Source organism: Cetorhinus maximus, chromosome 14, assembly GCF_964194155.1.
Source record: "Cetorhinus maximus chromosome 14, sCetMax3.hap1.1, whole genome shotgun sequence".
NCBI lineage: Eukaryota > Metazoa > Chordata > Chondrichthyes > Lamniformes > Cetorhinidae > Cetorhinus > Cetorhinus maximus.
In genome coordinates this window covers 96,463,289-96,483,711 of record NC_135892.1, presented here as the reverse complement: position 1 = coordinate 96,483,711, position 20,423 = coordinate 96,463,289, and the positions used below count along the sequence as shown (strand labels likewise).

General features: G+C 40.3%; 1 protein-coding gene across 1 annotated transcript in view; it reads left to right on the top strand.

Moving 5' to 3' along the window:
• Positions 1 to 20,423, top strand: part of ryr2a (ryanodine receptor 2a (cardiac)) — a 794,383-nt gene that overhangs the window by 640,669 nt on the left and 133,291 nt on the right. The window contains exons 69-74 of the mRNA XM_078557297.1: positions 708 to 795; positions 905 to 997; positions 1,692 to 1,862; positions 6,271 to 6,330; positions 9,056 to 9,190; positions 12,082 to 12,194. Coding sequence (XP_078413423.1) covers positions 708 to 795; positions 905 to 997; positions 1,692 to 1,862; positions 6,271 to 6,330; positions 9,056 to 9,190; positions 12,082 to 12,194 — 660 coding nt within the window. The remainder of the gene's footprint in view (positions 1 to 707; positions 796 to 904; positions 998 to 1,691; positions 1,863 to 6,270; positions 6,331 to 9,055; positions 9,191 to 12,081; positions 12,195 to 20,423) is intronic.

Below are 20,423 nucleotides of genomic sequence, written 5' to 3'. Positions count from 1 at the left end.
CCCTGTAATTCTTAACTAACCCTTTCGAAAGAATTCAAAGAATCCATGCACATTGCACGCTTTGGTAATCTCTTGCCAAGTGATGACACTATGCTCAGAGGCTCCATCGTCTGTCCTGTACAGGTACTGCACCACATTTTTTGCTGGAGAGTCCAGCACTGCTGTCGCATGGCTGGAACAGATCTAATTGAATCCCATTCAGAAACATGCTCCCCCTTCACGATTTCGCCATTTGCGAGATATTGCAGGAACGTAACCCCCACGACTGGCAGGAGTTCACTGTACATTGTATACAGTGTGTACGTGCAGGTCTTTTAACCAATAATCAATCAATCAAAAGAATAATCTTAACTTTGAACATACAACAGTGTTAGTTTCCTGACTGGCTACTCCTGGCGAGTAGCAGTGCTCACAGGGAGCGTTGATCCGGGTTTCGTTCATTTTTAGTTACGTCCCTTTTACTGCAGTAACTTATTAACACTGCGAATCTTTCGACTGGCCGCTTCTGCGACTAGCCGCGATATAGCAAACCCACTTTTCCACCCATTAACTTGAATGAATGGATATTATGGGACTTTCCAAACCAACCGCACCTTCAAACATTTCTCCTTTCCAAGCTGGGGTTTCAGCCTCGATTGTCATGCAAATATGGAAATGAATTACAGCTCCACGGCATGCCCACAAAGTGTCTTTTTCTTTCATTTCAGTGCAAAATGGCTCAAAGAACCGAATCCTGAAGCAGAAGAACTTTTCCGCATGGTGGCTGAAGTATTTATTTACTGGGCAAAATCTCACGTGAGCACAATATGCAACTATGAGGCCAACCTTTTAGAATTTTTACTAAAACAACGATTTGTGTGTTATGTGTTTTCAGTCTCACTTACTGTCAATATATATTTTTCAGAATTTTAAAAGAGAAGAGCAGAACTTTGTGATACAGAATGAAATCAACAACATGTCTTTCCTCATCACTGATACAAAGTCCAAGATGTCAAAGGTTCCAAATTTGTTGTGAATTATTTTGAGCGATAGTGCCATATGTTTTAGAACAAATTTCTGTTATTTGGAGTTGCATTGGATTTAAAGCCACAGTAGTTTAAATTTTTCATATTTTATTTGTGCATGTATTGAGTAGACATTAATTCAACTGAGCAGTTTTGCTGACTTCACCTTGAGAGGATTAGTAAACATTCAATTAAACCTGACAGATGCTTAATTTTACTTGTATTCTGCGATACCATGTTTAATATTAAACTAGGTGAATTATTTGCTTATTGTTACCTAATGAGTGCCCTGATCTGGGCTCAAATCCATTGCAGCCCAGTGGATTGGAAATCTCCTGTCTCTAAGAGTTCTATGTGAAACAAATTCAGGCTGTCCTTATATGAAGTGGCCATACTGTGTGAAGATACTCGTAATTTGGCATCAACTGGCGATAAATAGGGAATCTGGTTTTTTCTCCACCTTTCTCCATGGCTCCATTCTACTTCTGTAATCTCCTTCAGTCATCCATCCTCATAATTCCTGGTCCTTTGGTGCAGCTCCCTACTTCTGCTCCACAAATGGTGGCAGAATCTTCAGCTGCCTTAAGGCACTGATCTTTTGAAAAATATGATAACAGCAACAATTTTCTCTTTCAAACAAGCAAGCGTTAACAATGACAACTATTTTTCTTCTTATGTTATCCACAGGGAGGTGTGTCTGATCAAGAGAGGAAGAAGTCAAAGAGGAAAGGAGACCGCTATTCTCTTCAAACTTCACTCATTGTTGCAGCATTGAAGAGACTACTGCCTATTGGGTTAAATATTTGTGCACCTGGTGACCAGGAACTAATTTCATTAGCTAAAAATAGGTTTAGCATGGTATGCAGACTACGACTAAGATTTTATTTTTTCCAAGTTATGTTTTGTCTTCTTAACATCAATAGGTATCAATATATATTGGCAGGAACATCAATAGCTGAGTCTAAAGCCTCGAAGTTACTCTGCACCTTATACTTATCATGTACACTAATTGTGTAGTAATGCCCAGTAATTTTGTTTCTGAGCAACCGCTCTAGTTTTTATTTATTGCTGCGCTTAAAATTCTTCACAGTGTATTACATTCAATAATATTGCCCAGTCGGTGCAATATGGTGTGCAGAGAGGCTGATCATTTCCATTTAAGGGAATATCTGCCTAAATTCTTGTACCTGTCAGTTTGCAGACATTGTGCTGTAACATTTCAAAAAAGCATTGTAGCATCACAGGGATGTGTCTTTGTGCCAGTTATAGCATTTGCACCAATTTAGGGATTGCCTAATAACTTACGTTTGCTTGGCACAGGATAAGAATTGGTACAGTTACAAGATGAGTTAGTACACCAAGTGATGAAGGAAAGCAGAAAGAACAGCACAGGGTGGTCAGCAAGTTAAGGGAGCCACTGAACTCGCACATGTAGGTCCCACAGATACCCCATGTACACAGGGAAGTAGAACTTTTTGAGTCTCACTGAGGAACATTCCCTCAGGAGGCTCATAAAGGAAGACTTGCATTTTTATAGTGCCTTATCATATCTCCAGATGTTTCATGTACAGTGAACAACTTTAAAGTCCAGTGATTATTAGGTTGATACATGCAGCAATCATGTTATGCATAGTAAGACCCCATGAGCAATGATAAAAATGACCTATTCAACTGCTTTTGTGGATTTGGCTGTGGAAGGATGCAGGCTAGGATATCAGGAGAATTGCTTGCTCTTTTGCAAATAGTGCCAATGGGATATTTAACCTGTAGCAATGTAGCACATCCTCAGTATTGCACTGTACTACTACTTTCTGATTCAGAGATAGAAGTCCTACTAACTAAACTAAGCTGATGCATGGCTATGTTGAATAGGAGGCTAGTGATGGACCTGATGCAAGATGACCAGCAAGCATAGTGGATTTCATAGTTTACACCCTGCAAATCATTGAATTTACTGATACCTTATTCCACTGTGTTAATGTTAACATCCAGTTGCATATGAAGCAGATGCATCAACAAGACAGGAATATATATTTGAATTATCACTAACTGAACCTACATTACTATTTATTTCCCTATATGTAATGCAATGGCTTAAGCAGAAGTGATTTTGCTCCATCAAGGTGCAACTGATGTGTGACCACCATACAATATGATGAATGTCAGTGCATGCTATCTTGGAAGTTCACATGATACATTCCTTTCAAGTCATTTTGGTTACTACCGTTGCTTAAGTGGGAATCACTGATGTGGTGCTTGGAGGATTCTTAGAATAATAGGATGGAACAGCACACAAGGAGGCATTTGGCTCATCGTGCCTGTGCCAGCACTGGTTTCTCAATGCAATCATGGATAGTGACAACATTTTATACCACCTTTATACTCCTACAGTGTGCATATGTGTGAGGGGAGACTGCAAGCCCTCACCCTTTCAATATGCAATGAAGTAGATAGGAGAACCAGAATCATCATAGGACACGAGAGTGACATTCTTGAAGCAGCACTTCAGATATTAGCATTGATCAGAATAGGTGGGTTGGGGACTGTCTTGCAGAGGTTCTCCTGAACTATTGTGAGGAGATTGATTTGCAGTTTTCCTGGACAAATAGATCAAATGATAAAAAAGCAATCTCTAAACTATGTAAAAAATGGAATTTAACGTTTGTTACGATCCCCGTGGAGACCGATAACCGATTTCCCATGGAAATTCGTCGATGGACAAGATCTCACGTTTTAAGTTCTTTACTGCAACAGACAAATTAAAATAAACATAGATTAAATATTACTTAACAGACAACTAATACAGCAAACTAAAGAGAAAGGTACTTTCACATTTCCTAACTAATGCAATTATGATACGTCTTACAACCCCTTTTGCTGTGTGCCGCTCTTCTGGCAGATGTAGAGCATTGCAGGAAGCATTCCTATGTGATTCCCAGCTCTCCAGCAGGCTCACTTCTCCCTGCGACACTAGTTCATAACTTCTAGTGCCCTTTGAAAATACTTACACTCATCCAGATCCAATTTTCACCAGCGAGGCCTCTTGTTCCTTAAATCTCCAAAAATCCCATTTGTTCTCAGAATCACAGAATTTTAATGGCGCAGAAGGAGACCATTTGGCCCATCATGTCTGCACTGGTTCCAAATGAGCATTCTGACTTAGTGTCATTCTCCTGCTTTTCCCCATACCCCTGCACATTATGTCTATTCAAATAATCATCCAATGGCCTCTTGAATGCCTCGATTGAACCTGCCTCCACCACACTTCCAGGCAGTGCATTCCAGACCCGAACCACTCGTTGTGTGAAAAAGTTTTTCCTCAAGTCACATTTGGTTCTTTTGCAAATCACTTTAAATCTGTGCCCCCTCATTCTTGATCCTTTTATGAGCGGGAACAGTTTCTCCCTATCTACTCTGTTCAGCCCCATCATGATTTTGAACACCTCTATCAAATCTACTCTTAGCCTTCTCCTCTCCAAGGAGAACATTCCCAACTTCTCCAATCTGTCTACATAACCAAAGTTTCTCATCCCTGGAACCATTCTTGTAAACTTCTTCTGCACTTCTCTTCAATGCGTTCACATCCTTCCTATAGTGTGGCACCCAGAACTGTACACAATACCCCAGCTGAGGCTAACTAGTGACTTGTTTAAACTCAGCATAACCTCCTTGCTCTTGTACTCTATGTCCCTATTAATAAAGCCCAGGATACTGCATGCTTTATTAAATGCTCTCGCCACCTGTCCTGCCATCTTCAATGACTTCTGCACATATATACCCCCCACCCACCCCAAAAGGGCCATCTGTTACTTGTTCTATGTTGTTCTTTCTTAGAGTGCTTACCCTTGTACTACTATTAACGCATTCTGCTTTCTTACCTTTATGCCACTATCAGCACTTCCTTTAGCCCTTACCATTACTATTAACAGTCCCTTTGTCTTTTCATCTATGATATCTTTGTCAATTTCTGCTTAGCCCCCACCTATCGCTGGCCTTCTTTCCAGCTTCACCTGCTCCACCCCCTTAAACAGTATAAATTTCATCACATTTTTACCTCTCTTTAGCTCTGAAGAAGGGCCATACAGACTTAAAACGTTAACTCTGTTTCCCTCTCCACAGATGCTGTCAGACCTGTGTTTCAGCATTTTGTGTTTTTATTTCAGTCCTGAGCTTGCATTGTCTGTCATCTCCAGTCAATGAAGTCTCCTTTTACCATCAACTATAACATGTTCCTTTATTCTTAGATATTCTATGGTCCTCCAGACTTAGGCAACCTCCTGCTATTGACCCAAACTTTGAGTACTTTGCTTGGTCATTTTCTACAAGTCACACATTTTTGTCTAGATGTCCAGTTCCCGTGGGTACCCAGCACTGACTCACTTGCTCAATGGTCTCACTTTATGTTGACTAAACCCTTTATTTGTGGAAAGTGTTGACCATCTAAGTGATAAATTATGTTCTGCTTTTCCCTTAGCCTTTCTGTTTCAGCTTTCTGGGACTGGTCCTTAAACTGCACTCTCTTTTGGCATCTTGTATCCCTTTTTTACAATGGAAATTGCTCTGCAAGCAGCTGAAATTTGATATGCCATGTTGTTTAAGAGATTTAAGTACCTGGTTCCATCTTTGAAACTCTTTCCAGTTATCAACAGTTACAGATTGCAGCTCTTCCAAGTACAATCATAATTCTTGGTTTCCGGGAGTGGGACATGAACCCACAACCCTCTGATTCAAAGGCGAGGGTGCTATGGACTGAGCCACAGCTGACACCAGGCATTTAGCAGCATTACTGTTGATGAGTCTATATAGGATTCCAATTCCTCAGTACTCCACTAATAAAAAATGGTTACATCAGCCAATAAAAATCTTAAGCAACAATGCATTAAGGGCAATTTCTAGGCTTGGATTTCTAATTCATTAGTGGTTCTATTGGGTGAAACATGATAAATAACAATACAGGGGAAAGATTGCACTACTCACTCCTGTTGTTAATAGAGTTGTACAAATACCTGAGGGAGACTGCCACACTGACAATTCATGTATTGTGCCTCAGAAATAATTGGACCTGAGAAACTCTCAATGATCCAAAACATCTCGTACAAATATTTTGGAAAATTAATTTTAAGACATTGCTGGAAAATACAACATTGCTGCTCTACAAAGCGTCCTTGTTGTTATTTATTAGATGCATTATGAGAGGGTTACATGATGTTGTGGGTCTTTTGAAGGTAATTTGCTGAAACTTAATTATTTTTCCTTCTTAAAACAGAAAGACACAGAAGATGAAGTTAGAGAAATAATTCGCAATAATCTTCACCTTCAGGGGAAAGTAGGTTCCTGGTGTTACTGTCCACTTGCTAAGCAATTGCTGTTTTATGTGTATTTGTGAAATTGCTCTCTATTGATTGCACTGCTATGCTCAAGCATGAAATATGTACAAGTTTCATTACAGTCACTGTTTCGTTATATGATCTTTTATCTGCTCATTTCACACGTCTGTCTCTCTCTTCCCGCACGCCTGCATGCTGCCTTTCAGTATCGAGCCTTTTATTTCAAGGGACTTCTGAAGAGACATAGTTCTGAAATGGATGCAGAACAAACCTTCCAAATCCATCTCAAGACTCAATAACTCAGGTCCAAATTTGACAGCCATTATATTTATAAAAGCTTGACCATGCAAAAACACTCTGCTCACTGGGCATTATTCTCAGAAGTCAACCAGCTTCTTTCTCAGCACTCAAAAAAAAAAACCTCTTTGTTTGAACACACGCCCATGAAGAGACACCCAGTCAGAGCATTTTGGGATGTTGTTTATTAAACCCAGGCAAGGCCTGAAAGTGGAAGAGACTATTACTATGCATGGTTTGCTTGGGTGCTACAAGCTGTTTCTAGATACACAGGGCTGTCATGTAAGTCTGAATAATTTGCTTTGGTTATTAATAAAAGGAGATGCTAATCTTCTGTGGGGTGTTGATGTTCTATTGCTAAATTTATTTTTCAATAGAACTGTGCTTTTTGTGTATGTTTATAAAAGGACTTGCCATTGTAGAATGTGCTGTCACAATTTATATTTTAATGTTAGAAAATGTATTATTTGAAGTTCAGATGTGAATGGATTGATATTGTTTTGTATATAATTGGTCTGCAGTGCTGTGAGAACAACACCTCAGATTTGGATAAGAAGCCACTTATACCGCAGGATACCTTTTTGATTCTCTTACATTCATATTGTGTGTAAATTGATATTATTCAATCAGAATATTTCTTCCAGGATAGCCTTAAAAATATGTCAAATTTACAGGAATTTGCTTTCTGTGTTTCCAATGGTTTTAGTGCTTTATCTTATGTAACGTATACATTGTGTAGATATGAGTTTAGTGATACTATCTATAACTTAAGTGAATGCATTATATGATTGAGCTTTAATATATACGAAGTTCTCCGGTAAGTTTGACAGAAAACTTCTAAATAAGCCGCTTTTTTAATATAAATACCTAGAGTGCAATTTCCTGGACATTAATCACCTAATGACCTTCCGTTAACCGGCAGCAAATACGTCACAGCTGTTAACATTTCAGTGTGGCCATCATTGGCTATCAATGGCACATACAGAGGGAGCATCAGTGCCCAAAATAATGGGCTGGATTTTGCAGTCAGTGGAGAAGCAATGGCGCTTGCCACTGACCCTAAAGAAAGCTGCTCGCCGAGACCCAACCAACTCTGTAGTGTAGACTTCCCCTTTCCTGATGGCACTTCAAACCTAGTGCCAAATCATGGGGATCTCCAGGCAACCAGTAGCCATAGTGTCAGCAAGCAGGCTAAGCAGCCAATGACATTGAAGTATTCTCACAGGCAGCAACTCAGGAAGTTAAAGGGACTGAATCTCATTTTTTAAATTTAACATTTCAGGTAGCAAAATAAATTATTATGATTGGAATGAGATTAAAGCTAAAATATTATGAACAAATTTTGGAAAATATTATTTTAAAACTTGGTGCATTTTTAAAAATCATAATGGAGAAATTTGATATTCCACAAATATAAACTTATCTTTTCAGCAGTAATTATGAACTTAGTACATATTAAAAACCCAGTTACACCTCATGCAACTAGATAAAGCTTTTACAAGGGTTTTTGACAGCGAGACTAACAGCATAAAAGTGGAAGCTTTCACCAATTCAGATTGCTTGGGGATGTCACTCTCGGGGACCTCAATAGCACAACCTCTGGAGTAGTTTAGAATCACTGACAGCAGTTTCTGCATTTCTGTATTATTCTGCACATATGCAGACTCCTAAAGTTGCTTTCGGTTTCAAAGATTTAAGAGGGTAATGATGGCAAACACAGACCACTTCATCATCATTACCATCGCAAAATCTGGACCTGCGCAAAAAAAACCTCCAGTCTGGAATAAAATCACCGGTTTAAATTGAACAATACAAGATGATAAAGAAGGAGAAAATGGCAATGGTCTCAATGCTGTAATCTTAATCCTAACCCAAGATTCTAAAACCATTTTATGCCATTTGGATTTTCCTTTCGTTTTTTTATGTTATCTGAAGATCTTGAGCTTTGGCTGCTTTGTGATCATTCCCAGGATTTCATTATTTTTTCATATCCTGCTTTCTATAATGACATGACTGTAGTGTTCTGCTGTGGTGATATAGTGGTTCCTCGTAGTCGTCAATCATTTAATGTCTTTTCAGCTTTGCTTTGACATTAACACTGTTTTCATTTTTGTGAAACTATATACACTATGAAAAGTTATGAATGTTATAGAGCAAATGTAAGGCTTTAATTTGATCTCAGTGTTCAGATAATATTCAGAATTTGCTCAAAACGTCACCCTTCAAACTCCAGAAGTGGCTAGATTTTAACAGCAATGGGGTGAGTAGTGCAATAGAGTAGTAATTGAAAACATTTATTCATCTGTTTGGTTGGAGATACTGCATTTAGGTTTAGTATGAGCTTTAATAAAACAGATATACCAAAAGAATTTGTTTTGCATTGTGAATGCTGTTGTGTATATCACTGACACTTCTCCCTTCCTACAGTTGGAAGATCCTGCCATTAGGTGGCAGATGGCACTTTACAAAGATCTACCCAACAGGAGTGAAGATACGTCTGATCCAGAGAAAACGGTGGTACGTGTGCTGGATATTGCCAACGTGGTCTTCCACTTAGAGCAGGTCTGTGTTTTTTTATTTTAAGATAAATAATTATAGTTCGAATGCACAGAACCTCTGTGGAACTGAGCTTAAAGATAGAGGTTAAGTGGGGGGTTGGGCTGGGTGGCAATCACAGGAAGGGGATACAAAGGAGGAGCTGACAGCAGCTGGGAAGAGTTTTGTGGGACCTGCAGTGGTTCCTTTAAAGACGACTGGTTAAACTTCCACATGCTGGGTACCAGTGAGTGAAACATGCACGGCACATGGCTCTGCATGTTTGTGTGCTTCTATTGCATCTGGATCCTATGTACATTATAGAACCCCAATTTGCATGCTTTAACGAGGTGCCCACCTGAAAGAGGCAATGACTTTGGTTTTATATTTCCAGGATTGCTTGGAAATTGCAACAGGTTTATCAGGAATAGGAAATACAGCAATCTTCAGAGCGTAATTACCTCATTATTATGACGTGGCAGGTGATACGTGGCAGATGATATGTGCCAGGTGGACCAAATCCACAAGGGAAACTTGGCCACGCTATCACAACGGTTTTGCAATTTGTATTTATTACGAAAAGATCTGGGCACTGAATTCAGAAGTAATGAGTCCAATAACACCTGTAGAGATTTTAAAAACTAAATTAAAACGTTTATTAACAAAAGAGAAGTTTTCAAGCACAAACATAAGATTACAGTTACTTAACATTATAACAAATCCCAAAATTCCTAATTAAACTGACTCCCAAATACATACCCCCTTTAAGGCAACAACTCAAAATAGATTTTAAGTTTAAATAGCAAGCCAGCAGATTTACACAGCACCCATTTGACAGTGGCATTCCAAAGGCTTTTCTCCAACTTTAGTTACTGGACACAGCAGACTTTTGCAAACATGGCTGGAAGTTTCCCCAAGACTGTTTCACAAACTCCTGTTAGATCTTACATGCCCCCCCCAACATCACCTTCCTTTTTTATATATGTCTCTCTCTCTCTTTAATCTGTAAATTCTTTTGTTCTTTATGCCTTTAGAACTTCACTTTTCCCATAATATAAAAATTTTTCATGTTGCCAATATGGTCAGTAACTTTTGGGAAAAATAAACATAATAACCTTGCCCTATTTATCTTGTTAGTTCTAAACATCCTACCATCCCTTTGAAACCCAAACAACTCCTTCACTTATCTAAAAATGCAAATTTCCTTCACACGCTACATGCCAGGACCTCATCCATGTTTACTCATTAGCATTTCAAATGCCTTTTACCCCTAACTTCCTTTGATAATTTCAAGCTTGCAGCCTATCTGACTCTAATTTAATTAAATCTCACAGACAGAACCAGCTACACTCACACCCATAAACCTACTTTACAATAACCCACAATAATATTATGAAAATTATTATAGTTTTGTGAGACACATAAAGTCGTTGAATCCATCAGGTGCATCTATTATTACATTCTGTATGCTGCATTGCTGATGGATGAGGAAGACCATTCAGCCCATCTTCGTTCATCAACCTGAAATGACCCTATACTCCACCCATTGCTGCATCTAGTTGTTTCTTAAATTATTGCAAGGTTTGCACATCCACTACTCTGTCCAGAATTACATTACTAAGATTCAACTTCAATCCGCAATTCCTAATATGAGCAGGGAGTGCCAAGGTGGGGGGAGGGCAGGATTAAAATGGGAGTCGCATTCGGCTCAGTGGCATCCACCTCCACTTCCTGTCACGTGCCATTTGCCCCAGGCAGACATGGGTCTTACCGAAATGCAAAAGTTAACGGCGATGATATCATTCAGGCCTCAATGACATTTTAATGTGCAGCTGCATGTTTGGGGATTGGTGCTGGCTTTGCCAGGGAAACCTGGCACCATTCAGGAGTAGACCCAGGCCCAGGAAAGTGTCAAGAAGGTAAATAAATTTAGTATTTCACTGTCTTGTTGAGGCCCGGGAAGAGTAGGAGTGCACGTCATGCCATAAGGAAGCCTTGTGCCTCTGCTGTTCTCTACTTCTCCTTTTCCCTAATTGTGATCCCTTCCTGAGTTTCTCCTCACCACGGCACTCCCTCATTCCCCCCCCAAACCACAGCAAAGCACATACCTTAGATACCCAATGGAAACCTTCTTTTGTGGAATTATCCTTTCCTACCTGCTGGCCTCCACTGCAGGTTGGTAAAATCTGATTGTAGTGAGGTCCATTGATTACAGTAGCCCAGGTTTCCCGATGGTGTGGCCATGTAAACTTGTCGCCCCCTGAGATGCATGCATGCCCCAAGTTAAAATCAGGGTTCTGGATTTGATCAGAATAATTTCCTGATGGCAGTCCGAAAATTTCCTTTTACTAGTTTGAATCTATGGCCGGAATCTTCTGGCCCCGCCGAAGTCAACGGACGTTTCAATGGTTTGCCGCATCCGCCGCGGGGGACCATGCTGCAGTGGGGCTGCAAAATCCCAGTTTATGTCTCCTTGTCCTATTCCCATGGTTTAACATGCTCTGGATTAAACTTTCCACAACATTTACTATTCTGTACATTTCTAGAAGTTAACCTTTCAAACTCCATTTCAGTGACCGAAAAGCCTAAAAGGTCTAAATTCCATATTGCTGAGGCCGTTTTAAAGCTGCTGCTCTAATGGCCTAACCCCTCTGTTTATTGCAATAGCTAAGAAAGTAATTTCATATCAACACACAAAATGTCACATATATGTCAATGTCTCACAGTGTGATTTCAAATGCACTACAGCTTGAAGCCTTAAAATACTAGTCACTCATGTACAATTTCATTATTTTGGGCATGATGAGGATCCATTCAAGACTTGGCTAAAGTTGAAGGTGACTGAACCATTTTCGTTAAAATTGGTCACACAGTTGTAATGGTAAGATTGAGTTTTGCATTTTTACTTAATGCTTTAGGTTGAACATCCCCAGAGATCTAAAAAAGCTGTCTGGCACAAGCTGTTGTCGAAGCAACGTAAACGGGCAGTTGTGGCCTGCTTCCGGATGGCACCACTCTATAATTTACCACGGTAGGAACTGATTGTTTTGCTCCCATAGTAAAAGAACTTATCTCAACCATTTACATTTCCCCATGCACAGGTGAGCTTGTCCTTGTCATAAATGCAGGAACTATTCATAACGTAATAAACAGTCAGGCAGAATGAGACAGATTTTTGTGGAGTCGTAAGGACTCTGGAGTCGTTTAAAAATGGCGGCAGGGGCCCGATTCCAGGTTCCCTCCCCCAATTGGGGCTGTGTAAGGGTACGGTTGGTAAACCCACACCCTGAACTCCCAACCTAGCTGTCCCTATGGCAGGCGTAGGCATCTCCTAACATCCCGCAGTTTTTGTGGAGTCGGGCCAGCTTCTCCATGACTCATCATGCATGCATGCTTGTCTGAAAGCCCAGAATCTCATAAAAGGATTATGTGTGTGAGTTTGTTGACACAATTTAGGAGATGATTGACAGCAGTATGATGTCATAATCCATTTTTTATGTGATCACTTTTGTCAATGGCTCTGCTTATTCACACAAGATAGAGAAGTGCTGAGTGCTTATAGCATCTGTTATTTAAATGTCAAGTTGATTGACACATTTTTAGGGCTGTAACAACAGCAGTTTTTTAAAGAAAGTTATTAATTTCTTAAGCAGCTCCACACAAGCCATTGTTATTATAGAGTTCATTGGTTCTGTGTAGAATGTATACTGGATGATTGAGCATGGAAGTGTCTTACGTTGGCATGGAGGGTATGAGGGGCCAGTGGAGATAGGTGGGGAGGCATGAGTTGGCATGGAGGGGGCATGAGAGTGAATGAGGGGGTGTTGCTTGTCAATGTATCAGTAATTGCATTGCATCGCAATTACATTGTTAAAGACAATTACTAGTTAAAACAGGCAATGGGCTTTGATTCTCCCATCAAAACAGTATAAATAGATACAGCTGGAACATTCTGGTGCTGAGATACTACGAAGTATGTTACACTGAAGCGCTACCTTATGAATAAACCAAATTGTGGAAAAAGATGAGCTTTGGACTTGTTCTTGCATGACAAGCAGTTATTGTGAGTAACATGGTAACAGAGGATGAACCTCAAGCTTTGATGATTGATTGCTGTATATCAAGCTTTTTGTCTCAATCCTCTGAGGGAAGAAAAGCTTACTGCTGCTGACAATTTAAGTTACGGATTGGCGGAAGGACGGTGCAAAATCACAAGCTTTGACTATCCACCGATTTTTTTCTGAGTCTGAACCATATCAGCAATGTAAGGCTGAAGTTGAGATGTGGACCTGGGTTACTTCCATACCCTGAAAGAAGCTAGGTGTGGCTTTGGCGTTAGCACCACCAGAAAAAAATAAGATTAGGAGTAAAGTATTTTCAGAATGGGACTTGAATGATTTGGGTCATGAAGTGGGATTGGACCTTATGTTATAGTTTCTGGATAAGTTTTACAAAAAGGATGATTTATTGGAAGCTTATGAAGCATGGTCAACCTTTGGTAGATTTAAGAAAACAGATGATCAGTCCATGGAGGAATAGATTATGGATTTTGATAAATGGTGTAAGAGATTGAAGAAATTTGAACTTGAAATCCTGGAGTCTGTATTGGCATTTAAGTTACTCGTTTGTGCACACATCTCTCGTGTTAATAGACTTTTAATGTTGATGGGTGTTCAATTCTGGGAGAAAAGACTCTCTCCTAGGCAAAATGGCTTCTGCTCTAAAAAAAGTTTCTGGGAAAACAGTCATTCCCAGCCACTTTATTAACAAATATGAACAACTATGCTGCGAAACAAAGGATGGAAGATTCTGTGGTGGCCAGTTTTTGAGATCGATCAAATATTAGATGAAGATTCCATTACAAGGACTGGGTTACTGATAGGCAGTCTTAAAATGGTCGTAACTTTAGTCAATTTGAGAAGAGAGACAAAAAGCAGGTCTGGGATGGTGACCGTAGGCGTTTAAACATAAAAAATGCACAGGGAATGGCTAATCGGTGTTATCAGTGTGATCCTCAGTATCATTACGTGATGAATTGCCCACAGCGAAAGAATTGTGTTTTTGATGTAACTCACGAGACGGATTTTTTAAAGGCTGAAAATGATGATGTTGACTGCCATGATGTAATTGTGTTGGTCACTGAAAGTTTGAATCCAGTGATGAGTATCTTGATGGTTGATTCCTTCAACTGTGCAGTACTGAACAGTGGTTGCACTTCTACAGTGTACATTCATCAAAGTACATTCAAAGTACAAAAGTACAAAGTACAAAACTTAAATTCTGCACTACTGAGTGACTGTGGGTTTATAATTCTCTTGTTGCTGATCTAAAACTCCTGGTGAACACACATTTGATGAATGTACTTCTACAGATGGATTGGCTTAACTACTACCTGGAGTCTCTCAATGAGGCAGACCAGCAGAAGGTCAAGGAGTATGAAAGCTCTACCTGGTTTGGAGATGATAACACACTAACATCCTCCCAAAGGGTAGTCCTACCTTGTAAGACAGCAGGGATCGGTCTGTTCATCAGTACTGATGTGGTTTCTAGCAAGATACCGCTATTGTTAAGTCGATCTGTGATGAAAAAGGCTTAGATGACGCTAGGCATGAAGAATGATGGAGCAGCTGAGTTCAGAAAAAATGTCAATCTACATTTTACTCGATCAGGCCATCACTGCCTGTGACTAAGGAAGCCAGATATTTCTCATCAAAAAGTTCATGAAGTTTTATTAACTTCTGGGAATAAGAAGCTGGTGGACAAAAAGATTATTTGGAAGTTACATAGACAGTTTGCACATTCGGCATCACAGAAACTGAAAACTTTACTGTGAGATGCTGGAATGGTTGTTAAAGGGTACGATGACCTTACTGAGAAAATCGCTGCTCAGTGTGAAATTTGTATTAAATATCGCAAGACACCACTGCGACCTGTTGTGAGCTTGCAGCCAGAGAATTTAATGGCGCAGTGGCAATGGACTTAAAAGTTTGGGACAATGATAGGGGTATTTTTTTTACTACACTGCATAGATATGGCAACCAGATTTACCCTATCCACTGTAATACATAGTAAGAACAAATGTACCATTGTCAATAAGGTCATGGAGAAATGGGTGGGAACAGGATTAGGAACACCAACGAAATTCCTGACAGATAATGTTGGGTAATTCACCAATGAGGAATTTTGAGACGTGTGAAAATTTGAACATCAGAGTTATGCACAATGCAACTGACAGCCCGCTTAGCAATGGTCTTTATGAGAGAAACCGTGTGGTGATAGACGATATGTTACCTAAAGTATTGGCTGACCAACCAGATTGCAAATTGCAAATGGCACTAGCATGGGCAGTGCACACAAAGAACTCATTGCAAATGGTTGTAGAGCACAGTCCATACCAGCTGGTGTGCAGAAGAAATCCTAAGTTGCCTTCGGTGTTAACAGATGCTCCTCCTGCTCTAGAAGGGATGAGTATTAGCTCCACATTTTTCTACTCATCTGAACGCTTTGCATGTGGGCAGAAAAGCTTTCATTAAAGGTGAGGGTTCAGAGAAAATTCGGCAAGCCCTAAGGCACCGCATAAAACCATCAGGAATACAGTTTGGATAAGGAAGCATGGTATATTATAAAAGGGAAGGCTGGAAAGAGTGGAAAGGACCTGACAAGGTGGTAGGAAGTGATGGAAAAGTAGTACTTGTGTAACACAGCAATCAAACTGTTGGGGTACATTGTTTGAGGTGAATTGGCACTGACTATACCTTTACAGGTTCTGAACAGGATATGGAAAGCAAAGAGGCACCATGCACTTCACATGCACACATACATCGGGCAATTATGAGGAGCAGACTATGGCAGATACAGGGTCCACAGATGATGAGCAAAGTAACACTGAGGTACAGGATAACACTATTCATCCAAATTCACTACCCAAAGTAGGAACAAAGGCAAAATACATGTCAGAAGGGGCCAGTGTGTGGAGGGATGCCACCATCATAGAGTGAGCAGGAAAGGTCACTGGTAAATACAAACATTGGCTAAATGTGCAGGATTAAGGACCAGAGATAAGACCCATGGATTGGTGAAGATGTGGAAGCTCAGAAAGCGCAGTATGAGTTGTGACAGTGGACCATAAAGTGGCCGTGACACCAGAAAAAAATCACGCACTTGCGAACGGGATTCTGCTCGCATGAGAGACAGATCATATAGCATTGGTCCAGAAAGAGAGAGGAATGTGAGTAGAGGTTGTAGCTAGACAAGAATGAGGACTATAGAACAAGCTAAGAATGTTAATAGAAGTAGAAGTCCTTATGACCGAGAGGTTTTAGTAGCTGCTAATAAATTACAAAATAAGCTGATAAAGGAAGCCAAACAGAAAGAATTGGAAAGTTGGAAGGAATTTGGGGTATATACTGAAATACCTAACAGGGGACAGTCAGCCCTATCTCACAGGTGGATCAGTACTGAAAAGGTACTTCCAGATGGCATGTACAAGGCTAAAATGAGATTAGTAATCTGAGGTTTTGAAGAAATACTCAGGGATCAGGATGTCAGGGTGGACTCACCTACTGTGGGGAAAGTGAGTTTGAAGATTTTTTAAGCTATTTTAGCATCATATTCCTGGGAGTATAAATCTATTGATATAAAGGCTGCATGTTTGCAGGGGGAGAAGTTTCAAAGGGAAAGTTTTTTGAAACTGCCTAAAGAAGCTGGTGATGTAGAAGGAAAGCTGTGGAAATTGAATAAGTGTGTTTATGGGTTGAATGATGCATCAACAGTATGGTATTTTTCCGTGAGGTCTGTCCTGTTGAAAACAGGTTGCATTCCGTTAAAGGCAGACCCTGCCATGTTCTACCGGTACCTTAAGGAGAAACTAGCAGGAATCTTTATCGTACATGTTAATAATTTCCCGTGGGAAAGCTTTGTAGAATTTGAGCAATGGGTAATCAAGAAGATAAAGAAGGACTTCCATGTTGGCAGTCAGGCTTCAGGGGCCTTTAAATACATAGGTTTAGACGTTAAGCAGAACAAATCAGGAGTAACATTGAATCAACAATCTTATCTAGAAAATGTTAATCGCATCCCTATAAATCGGGTTAGACCCTCACAAAAAGAGGATCCCACTTCCAGGGAAGAACCAGGAGAATTGAGAAGTTTGGTTGGGCAGTTGAACTGGTGGTGCACTCAGATGAGACCTGACGCTAGTTATGACGTGTTGGACCTGAGTGCTATGACAAGACATGCCACGGTTGGGGAAGCTGTGACAGCAAATAAAACCTTAAAGAAATTAAATTCAGAAAGATGCACACTCAAGTTTCCAGCCATGGGTGGACCAGCGGATGTAAGGCTGATCATTTTCAGCAATGCTTCACATGCTCCCATTCCAGATGGGTGTTTTAGCATAGCAGGGTTTATCATAGTCTTGGTAGGAAAAAATGATAAACGTTGCTCGCTGGCTTGGGAGGCCAAGAAAATAAAAAGGATAGTGAAGAGCACTTTAGCTGCTGAAATGCTGGCATTAGTATACGTGATAGATATGGGGGTTTACTTATCCAGCATACTGGCAGAAATATTATATAAGGGGCAACGTGAGAAAAGTTTGCCCATAGAATGTTATGTTGCAACCGGTCTCTTTGGGATAATGGTCATTCGATGAAAAGTGTCGCTGAAAAGAGGCTAAAAGTAGACCTCTGAAGAAGGGTCATACAGACTCAAAACGTTAACTTGTTTCTCTCTGCACAGATGCTGTTAGACCTGCTGAGCTTTTCCAGCATTTTCTGTTTCTGTTTCAGATTTCCAGCATCCGCCGTATTTTGCTTTTCTAAAAATAGACCTAGCTGGCATAAAAGAAATGTTAGAGAGAAGAGAGATTTCTAAGATACAATGTATTGACACATGTCACCAAACTACCAGACTGTTTTACGAAAAGGAATGCCTGCTGCAAGAAATTACTAAATATATTGGAAAAGAGGCACCTTATGTTATAATGACGAAACTAAAAACCTATATATATATTCTTTTTTGCTTTACAATTGTTTATAAATATACATAGTTCCTGAAGGAAATGTGGGATCTATGAATACGTGGCTTTATTTCCTTCTTTTTGTTTCAAAAAGAATGTTCCTTAATTTTTCAAAAGCTTTCATTTAAAAAGGAAAGAGGGGAATCTGTCAATGTATCAGTAATTAAATTGCATAGTTTATGACACAGCCAATGGTAAATGCTGAGTTGTTCAAATCCCAAAGGGAAATTTGAAACAAGTGTCACAGCTTGTTTTGCAATTTGTGTAAGTTTCAAGATACGTGCCTTGAATTCAGTAGTAGTAAGACCACCAAGTCTTATAGGTTTTTACAAAACTAGATTAAACATTTATTAACAAGAAAAATGATTTTTAAGCACACACATACGTCTACAAAGTACTACTATAATAACTTCTAAATCCCCTAATTAATTTAACTCCCAGTTACAGTTTCGTTAAGGCAACAGTAAAACACACAGATTTTAAAAGACCCAGGCAAAGAAACATGATACCCTGAACCAGTTGAATTCAAAGTGAGGTTTCTTAACTTCAGTCCTTTGAAAACAGCAGCTTGAGACATGGATGCTGAAGGCTTTTCATACTTGTTAGATCTTAACAATGCTTACCTTTATACACAGCCTTCACTCCTTTATACATATTTTCCCCTTTGAATTCAAATTCCCATTGTTTCACTATGTCTTTGGACTTAGCCTGTCTGATAATAAAAATCTTTCATAGCACTAAGTTTTACTTGTAATCTTTGGGAAAAATAGACCCACTGTTTCTAAACTTCACCTGGCTAGGTGACACATTTCACCCCCTCCTTTGAAAACAATCTAGTCTGGTTTATTTAAAAATCCAATGTCCTTTTAAACCTTATGTTCTAAACTTGCCCCATGTTTACCATGTTTACATCAAAGCCTTCAGACCAGCTGCCTTTAATCTAATTAAGTCTCACACACACAGACACATGTACCTCTATTTTACAATAAATTCCAATAACATTATTAAAATTATTATATCTTCCTGACACATAGCAATTACAAGCTAGTTAAAACAGTTGATGAGCATTGGTTCTCCCATAAAATGATATAAATAGATATAGCTGGAACACTCTGGCGTGGGAGATACGAGGAAGTCGATTGCACTGAAGAGCTGTCTTATGAACAAACCAACTTGTGGAAAAAGACTAGGACGGAATTGTCTGTGCCCGCTGTCGCTTGCCAATGTGAACGGACAATATGACGAGAAGATCAGAAATTGGTTTCACGACGTCGTGAAATCAATTTGCGATCATCCGCTCACCCGTCGATGGAGGACCATGTTTCCCGCCTTCAGATGTTAGGAACCTCTTTGTAATACATCTGCATATCATTGTAAGGCCAGCCTGTCAGAATCATCCCCCCGCTCCACCGGATTGTCCGCCCAGGCTGACGTGAGCCCTGTAATATAGTCCATAGGGGTGTCACACATTGTCGTCACCTGCTGTGCCCTTCACAGCCTGGCGTTGCAATGGAGTGAGGAGTTGGCTGAGGAGGGGATGGAGGAACTGGAGGCCTCCTGCGAGAAAGAGGATGTCGATGGTGATGAGGGTGATAAGGTTCTCAAAGATGACGATGACGGCGATGAGGCCCTCACACTGGCCAAACGAGGCAGGCGCGCTCGGGAGGCCCTCATTGCTGCTAGATTTGTGGATGATGATGATGACATGTAGTGAGGAGACACCATGGGTCCTCGCATTGCATCTGTGAACGTTTGACTCCAGTCTGGCTTATGGCAGCACACATACCCTCTGTGATAAAGCTCCTGTCATAGAAACACAGTGAAGGCCCTAATAGTCACTGGATTGCAGGAGGATGATGACAACATGCAGTGAGGACACTCCATAGATCTTCACTAACCCCCAGAATGTCTGACTCCTGTCTGTCCAAGGGCAGCTCATATCATGGAAACTTTAAAAGCACTTGATCCTTTGTCCACCTTCACCACCTGATCCCTTCAGGAGCACAGAGTCACTGGTCACAGATGCTGAAGAGATGGGGGCCAGCCCCACTTTAAAGGTGCTGAGAGCACACAGAGAGAATGATGGAACTCGGTGATGTCTGCCCACGACGTTCCGGCAGCAATGACAAGCACTGATGCAGGCATCAGTAATGTGTCCAGGGAGTGTGAGGCCGGACCATCACTTTGGTATGAAGGCTACACAAAGCACAGGGAAGAGGCCCTGGGCTAAGACACCTGCCTTTA